General features: G+C 37.0%; 1 protein-coding gene across 1 annotated transcript; it reads right to left on the reverse strand.

Moving 5' to 3' along the window:
* Nucleotides 1-2,269: 2,269 nt before the first annotated feature.
* On the reverse strand, nt 2,270-4,694 carry LOC104214936 (subtilisin-like protease). Its single transcript, XM_009764663.2, has one exon. It carries the CDS (start codon nt 4,641-4,643, stop codon nt 2,409-2,411), a length of 2,235 nt encoding a protein of 744 aa, XP_009762965.1. The 5' UTR covers nt 4,644-4,694; the 3' UTR covers nt 2,270-2,408.
* Between the last annotated feature and the right edge of the window lie 4,312 nt (nt 4,695-9,006).

The following is a 9,006-nucleotide window of genomic DNA, read 5'->3' on the forward strand; positions in this document are numbered from 1 at the left end:
TCAAAATTATGAGTTCGGGGGTTTATGTATTTGGAAGTTTACGGGTTTAGAAATTATAAAGTTTACGGGTTCGAAATTCCGCGGTTTTGAAAGTTTAGCGGTTCGAAAGTTTATGAAATTTGTGGGTTCGGAAGGTTGTTGGTTTGAAAGTTTATTGCTTCATGTTTATTATATCTAAATTATTTATGAATACTCTTGAAAAGTCATTTTCCCTAATTTACGTACCAAACACCGAAAAATGAATAAGATTACTACTTATTTTCCAAAAAACATTTTTTTAGAAAACATTTTCCGTGAAAAATATTTTTTTAGAAAACATTTTCCGTGAAAAACATTATCCGTTATACCAAACACACCCTAAGTCCAACAATTTGCACTCACTAGGTTAAAGTTTTAGGATATGCTTATAGTTCGAGTCGCTCATTCACACTTGGGTTGTGTCATTTTCTTTTCCTTATCTTTTAGGTTGTACTTTTTCTTCTAATCATGGTTCTTTTTCCACACAATAAAACTTTGATGAATAATAATATGGATTTTGACATAAATTAAGCACATCAAAAGTGTGTTGATAACATACAACATACTATGAATACAGTAGAATAAATGAGATTTTTCACTTCTAATTAAAGACCTTAGGTTCTATTTCGGATAATTAAAAGATTCCTGATAGATTAGTAGGGCCAATGAATTTTTGCTTCAAGATTGTTAAATAGGAAGGAAAAAAAAAATATGTACAACTTGATTGAGAGGAAGTCGATGAGCAAAACCAAAATATAAAAAGAAAGTTAGTTGTTCTTTATTGACTTGAAAAAGTATCCGAATGTTGACACTTGGCGTATAAATAGGTAAAGGAAATTAATTATTCCCTCTCAGTTTCATTTTTTGTAACACAATTTGGAGGACAAGGTTAAGCTAACTAAATTTTAATGTGAATTTAAATATAGAATTTTTAAAATAAATTTTACATATTTAAAAATTATGTAAATAGTAATAAAGCCACAATAATTAATAATTCGATATATTTTTGGAAGCTAATAGCAAAAATTTGGTCAAAGAAAAAAAACTCTTTTGACTCTGCGAATGATTCATCTCACTTAAAGTAAAAACAGAGAGTGTAATAGAAAACCCTTTGATTTTTCTGAAGATGTTGCATTTAATGTAGATGGAAACGTTCAACTGCATGTTGCCCAGTTGAAAATTCAATAACTATAAGTATTGAATCATAGGGAGTAGGGCATGCCAACAATGTCAAAGACCAAGTCCAACTTCCACAACTAAAGGGGACCAACGTAACATCATTTGATGTGATACAAGTGTTACAAAGAAATTGAACCTATTTTAATTAGCTTTGTCTGTTATAATGATTACAACAATAACCACCCATTGAAATTTTACGATTAGGGTAGAGGATAGTGTATACGAAGATTTTATTCTTACTCTGGATGAATAGAAAGACTGTTTTCAATAAACTCCGGCTTACGATGATGGTAAGACAACGGAACAGTAACATCAAAAGTAAGTAAAAAACAAAGCACCGACAACGTAATACTCAAAAAATAGAAAGAAAAGCAATAACAATGGCCTCAGTTATAATGATTATATTCACAAAATAACAAGAAGAAGAATTGGAAATGTAATGGGAGAAAATGGATCGACATAATCCTAAATTTGTATAAAAGAAAATAACCCCATATCTACACTACACTACAATACTAGGCCAGTTGAGTTTGATAATTGACGTACTTTAGCACACATATATACTGCAGCTATTTTTGTGGAATATGAATATGAAACCTTTTCAAAATCTGCATCTTGACCTATTAGCTTTAGCTGGTAATCAAGCTAAGACTTCAATTACACTCTTTTGTTCAGCATTATTACGGAAAGAAAATCAAAGTTAATAGTTACATTCAATCTAGACCATTAAAAATTAATAGACCCGGTCGCTTTGTCTTATTCAATAATCAAAGTCAATAAAATCCAACAATCATGTTTTTTCAAGTATATTCAATCAAATCAATCACAACTAAGTAATGAGTTTTCAATTTCCTACAACACATACGAAGGAGAAGGAGAATGAGAAGGATAAGAGAAAAGTATATTGCGCTATTTTTTTAAGGGGGACCAAAATTAAACGTCAATTCTTAAGGAGGACACGTGACGAAAATTCGTGAAAGAAATATTATCCACAAGAACGAGAATTAGGGGAAGGATTGCTACTAAATACTGTAGTAATGCAATAATACTAAAAAAAATAACATAAAACATGTACCGAAAAGACCAACATTCCACTATAATCAAATGTGAGTATTTTCTGCACTTATTCTACATTTTAGATTGAAAGCATTACTACAAGTACATTGGTCATGGAATCACACAAAAAAATAAATAAAAAAAATACAACAATTTCATTCCACTAACAATACAACTGCAATTGGACTGCTTACTGAGTGCCTATTAGAATTCCATTTCAAGAATCCCTGACCAACTTCTCTGTCTGAGTTATTGGTTGTCTTGGTAAATGTCACTTGGTATGTCAATTTCTGGTTTAATATAGAGAAGTTTAGCTTGGAGGGTTTAACTTTCACTGCAACTCCTTTTGGTGAAACTATTTCTACTTTGTAAATTGATGTCGCGTTACCAACATTGGTCACAGTTCTGGTATATGTTTGAGGAGTTGATCTAAGTCTGATGGAAAATGAAGGATAATTTAGTTGCGCTTCAGGGATACTTTTCACCTCCGAACAATTCACCTTGCCTTGTAACAATTTACCTACCTCTCGATTTGTGTAGTTCAAACCACATAAATAAGGAACATAGTCCTCAAATGGGGTATCATAAACTAGTCCTGGATCATTTGCTCTCGATGGATTAACATGTCCTGCACCAATGGCAAAGATATCAGCAGGAATGAGCCTTTCATCTAATATTGGATTCTTGGCAAGGTTTAATGTATAAGTTGTTGTCATGATTGCGGACTTAATAGCAGCAGGAGACCAATCAGGATGCGCGCTCTTCAGGAGAGCTGCTATACCACTAAGGTGAGGGCAAGACATTGAGGTTCCGGATATAATATTGAACGTTGATTTTGTGTTTTTGTTGTTATCTACTGAGGTAGGCCAAGCAGCAAGGACATTAACACCAGGACCAATAATATCAGGTTTCAAGATGCCACGACTTGCTTCGCTTGGTCCTCGAGAAGAAAATGAAGCAACTATAGGAGCATTTTTATCTCCAAGTACAGTTCCATGGAAGGTGATTGCAGCAACAGGATTCGACGTTGAGTTTATGTAGGCAAGAATTTTCTTTCCATCTGCATCTGAAACATCCAATGCTGGAAGGACATGAGCTTCAGCTGATTTAGTAACACCATCGTTTGGATTATTGATGAGTATCATGCCAACACCTCCAGCATCCTTTACAACTTGTCCTTTATTAACCCTGCTAACTCCACCACCAACCAGGCACACGACTATCTTTCCTCTTATAGAAGGGTCAGTGAGTGACCCTGGTACGCAGAAAGGGGCATCGAATTGCTCATGTACTATCTTTTCAACATCAAATAGAGTGAAGAATGTTGAGTTTGAAGTCTTTGGATGATAAGCGGATTCTCCTTCAAATTCTTCTTTATTTCCAAGCTTAACAGTGGCCTTTAGTTTTCTATCATGAGTGCTAGCGCCAACTGTGAGAATCCAAGGGGCGTCATTTGCTACAGTACGTTGGGATGGACCATTATTGCCTGCAGAACAACTAACAAGAATACCTCTTTCTGTTGCACTATACGCCCCAAGAGCAATAGAGTCAGTATGGAACGGATTACTAGTTCCACCAAGGGATATTGAGAGAATATCTACCCCATCATCAATAGCTGCATCCATCGCAGCTAAAATTTCAACATCAGAACAACTGCCATCAGAATCGCATACCTTATATATGGCTATATGGGCAAGAGGGGCAACACCAACTGCTGTTCCATTGGCATTCCCAAATACATTAGCACCTTTCACAAAGGCTCCTGCAGCTGTGCCTGCTGTATGCGTACCATGTCCATTTTCATCTATGGGACCATTGCCAAGCGGGAAAGACCTGGCTCCAATGAGTTTGTTGTTACACTTGGTCGTGAAATTAGACTCACAAAATCCTTTCCACTTAGCAGGCGGAGGAGACATCCCAACGTCGCTAAATGAAGGATGGTCAGGAACAATTCCAGTGTCCAAAACTCCGATGATCACGCCTTTCCCATAGTTGGAATCCTTCCACAATCCCATGTTCTGTTGCAAACCAAGAAAGCTTGGAGTATGAGTAGTGTGCAACGACAATATCCTCTGTGGCTTCGCAGAAACAAAGCCTTGTTTCTTCTCCATTTCTTTCACTTGTGCTGCTGTTAATCTTGCTGCAAAGCCTTTCATTACATTGTGATAGGAATATATCATTCTTGGCTCTTCATTTTCCCTTGAGCTAATTGTTGTAGTTTTAGGCAAAAAAGAATGGTAATAGCTCTCTAAATCCATTGATGATGATTGAGTAGAAATTTGGCTTTCTGGTGGTTCAACTTGGACTATATAAGTCTCTAAATCATTCTGGAAAGTAGGCCATGGGAAAGAGCAAATAATCCAAAAAAGAAGGATTTTCAAGAATCCCATAGCTGCAAATTAATACAAGAACTGATGTGTTAGTTGGAAAATGAATTTGATGAACTTTTGAGTTTTTCTGCTACTATATATAGTACTTTGTCTTTGAGCTATTCACTTTATTTTTTTTATTTAGCTCCACTTAAAAAAAGGCTGCCCGGTGCACTAAGCTCCCGCCATGAGAAGGATTCGGGGAAAGGTCGGATCACAAGCTAAGGGTCTATTGTACGCAACCTTAACTTGCATTTCTGCAAGAGGCTATTTTCACTGCTTGTACCGGTGACCTCCTGGTCACATAACAACAACTTTACCAGTTATGCTAATGCTCCACTTGCAATAAATTAATTTGATGAAAATTTAGTGATTTTTTGCATGCGTGCATATATATATATATATATAACCCTTTGGAACTACCGTGCATCAGCCTCTTATGAGCAGGGGCGAATCTATGTAGAGGAAAGGGGGTGTTGGTATTGCATCTTAAAAAAAAACATTACAAAGCATAAATTAATAAAGAATGGCACCCTGTGCTAGGGGTGTCAATGGTTCGGTTCGGTCGGTTATTTTATAAAACTTGTACCATACTAATTTTTCGGTTATTCTATTATATATAACTAAAATTAGACTTTTCGAAACCATCCCAATCATGCCGGTTTCTCTTCGGTATCGGTACGGTCCGGTTAATTTTCGGTATTTTTTAAAATACCATGTAAAATTCACTGGTAGAAGTAGAATGCAATAACATATGTTCTTTTATAGAACTTAGCAAAACTCTCTAGACATTTTTACTGTTTAAACTAATGAATTAAAAAAATAAAAGATGGCTAGAGTATAGATCCATCAATTATTTTACAACAACGTAAAAGGCAAAAAATATAAATCACACGAGTGGAAATATATTAACCAAGCTGGGACTCAACAATAAAATCGATATTTAATACATTGTAGCTTGCTATAAATCCAAATTATATGAAAGGAAACATATTCAATACATTGTAGTGTGCTACTCATAATCGCTACAATACTGTGTCTTGCTAATGAAGTTTAAGTAGAAGTAGCATAATAGGTTTTAAGAATTAGTATTTTGCATTTCATTACTTGTTGGCTTGTAACAGTTTTCATAATTCCAAGCCCAAAAAAATGCTATTATTTTTAAACTTACTATATAAATATATTTTTTATATGTAAAATTTATTCGGTACGGTTCGGTATTTTTTCAGTTTATTTTCAAAAAATAAAAAACCTACCCTAATTATCGGTGCGGTGATAGATTTATATAAAAACCTACAGTTTCTTTAAAAGAAACCTAAAATCGGTTCGCTACGGTACGGTTCGGTCAGTTTAGTCGGTTTTCGAATATCCATTGACACCCCTACCATGTGCCATGGTCAAATTGCACCTTGTCAGGCTTAAGGCTTAACATCGAAACCTACTTTACTCAATTATGTGCAGATTAAAGTTTACTTTTCCTCTTTGACCTAGTTTTTTTTTGGCAATCTGCTAGGCAAGCGCCTAGGGCTAATTTTTTATTAATGAAAGAAAAGAAAAATACAACAATTAGGAACAGTATAAATAAGGGGGACAATAGCACCGGTATTGTTACCCATATGCCTTGGCTATATAATCACTCCTCTGCGCCTCACATTGCCTTATGATAACAGCCTCATGTAGAGGATTCATGGTGTAGCTGCCGGCAAAGTCTCACGAGGGCATATAATCTCATAGCCATGTGAATATTTTTCCAAAGACATAGTACCAAGGCAACTCAAACCGGGCTAAACCTTACCCTACTAATCCTATTGAGGCAGAGAAAAGGCCTCACCTACTAGCACGCATGTAAAAAATAAGAACTGGAGAGTACCAAATATTCAATGATCATCATAGAGTTTATAACATACTCTGTGATGATATTACAAATGAGAATACTAATAAAGTGGTATAATAGAATGAAGTACCAATTTGGTTCATGTCCCTTCTTTTGCAAACTTGTAAAATCTTCAATTTGTAATTCTTTGTTGTTTTCCTCAACCGTATTCAAAATGTATTCAAAAATCATCATTTTTTTAACGGTTGGACCTCGTTGATGTAGTTGGGACTGCCTGCTTTTGTTTGGAAACTCTCATTGGAGGTCGCCTAACATTTAAAAAATCACTAACCTTGTCGTCCCAACTATTTTTCCTTGTATGAGATTTTCTATTTTTTCCGCTATGCATAGGTGATAAATCACATTTTCTTGCTGCATGTGCGCGGCATTCTTTCAAAACTGCATCTTCTTCTCCTTCCTCATACATATATCTACCCACAAATACTGGATCTGGCATGTCTTGTAAAAATTCTTGTGCCATCAAACCATTTCCATCTTGTCTATTAACCATAGTTGCCTTGTTTTGACTTTGTTTTGTGCCTTTCACCTGGTTGCTGGTCCAATCCCCACGCCCAGTGCTACCAACTTGATTTGTATTTAGAGAATTTAGGGGCTTAGAACTTACCATTGTATCAAGTAGCTTTCTGTCTTCCATCGTGATAACAAGTGTCCTTATAGATAACTGTTGCTGTCCTGCTCTTGCATTGTTTTCATTCTGCTGCTGCAATGCATCAAGCAACTTTCCATCCTGCAAAGTGATAGCTGGTGGCGTTGTATCCTGATGCTGCTGTCCACCAGTTGGAAGTGTGACTATAGCTCCTGAGGTGTTTGCATTCAACTGCTGCTGCCCATACTTTCGACCAACTGGATCAATCTGGTTACTAGGTATGGCTGCATTTTGAACTATGTTTCCAGCTAATGCATCCTTGACTTTTAGAGCAGCAACTGGAGAGTACCTGGGAATGAAAGCTGGAGCGTTGAGATTCAACATGCTTTTGTGGCCCGCATTTGGAATACCATCTGGTTTAGGCAGTGTTATTGAATCAAGTTCTTCACCTGCACTCTCCTGATCAACCTCATGATCTGCCTCTTTAGATGAGTATCCAGCAAAATCAACACCACAATCTTCTTCATCATCATACTCACGCTGGTCATCCCAGAGCGTGGATTTAATTGCCATCGCCCTCACATTTGCACTGATAACCTCATTGTTATTTCTTGTAGAAATCATCATCTGCCTAGATTCACCACCATGCTCACCAAATGATTCTAGCGATTGAGTAGGTACCTCCTGCACCGATGTGTTCAAAGCGACCAATGGTTGCCTGATCAGAGGCTTTGCATTCATCATCATATCCATCTGAGTCTCTTTAATGATTTTGGCTACTTCCGGACTATAAATATGCATCTTTAGAGTACTGGACCTCGTGGTTGCTGTAGACAATTGGATTACCTCGGCCTTTTGCGCATCAACAGGAACAATGTCCTTCGACACAATTAGTCGACCCCCTGTGTTCTTGGCAAGTTGTTGTTTGCTACTACCTGGATATTGTAGTTGGCAAATTTTTGGGGTTGTGTTCATCATCATAGCTGCCACGGCATCGTTTACCATTTTATCAAGCTCCGAATTGGAAATATGTAGCGTTGGCGTATCTGCAGCATGAATTTGACTTGTCTCACCATTGTGATTACCACCAGATGCGATCTCAAGGCGAACACTGTCCGCTTCATTTTTCTGCTCCTTTTCACTCCCTGTAAAATTAGTTTTTCCAGCATCTGGTCGTATCTCGTACCCCATCTGTTGTTCCTCATTAACATGCTCACCCTCATTCACCAAAGCATCGAAAGAGTTTGAAACTCCAATAGCCTTTAATGGTACAATCCGATTTTGAAGCATTGGAGTTTGCTTCTTGCTAGGTGATTTGTTCACCACTTTCCAGTTGTTACTCTTTGTAGTACCTACTGCCCCGACACCTATTTTATCTTGCCCCGCAGAAATTTGATGACCATGTGCCAAAACATTTTTTCCTCGATCAACATCGGCCTGCATTGCACCAGCAGTAACTAGGTGCATTCTTGTAGAGATAGTGAAGGCGTGAACATGTTTGGATTGTTTAGGCAGCCCCTTGTCCAATTTTAACACCTCATCTAGTGGCACGATAGGAGCTGAAGCATGTGTTGTATTTGAATTGTCAATAACCCCAGCAACAGAAGTCATAACCCTTTCATTAAAGAGCCCAACACTTGCCTTCAAACCTGTAGCATCTGCACTTCTCACAACATCAACATCTTCAAGTTCCTGCTCCTCATATTGCACTGCATTATCTATTAACTGAGCTGTTTTTTCAGTTAGATCAACATGTGCAGCAGTAGCTTTAATAACCCCAGTAGTAGGACGATTACCAGTTGCATTCAATGCAACATTAGCCTCTAATTGTGAACCTACAGTAGCTGATCGTCTTTCAGCTTTGTCAACTTGTCCTATCAATGTTACTGCTGCATTATTCTTGG

This window comes from Nicotiana sylvestris, chromosome 8 (assembly GCF_000393655.2).
Source record: "Nicotiana sylvestris chromosome 8, ASM39365v2, whole genome shotgun sequence".
NCBI lineage: Eukaryota > Viridiplantae > Streptophyta > Magnoliopsida > Solanales > Solanaceae > Nicotiana > Nicotiana sylvestris.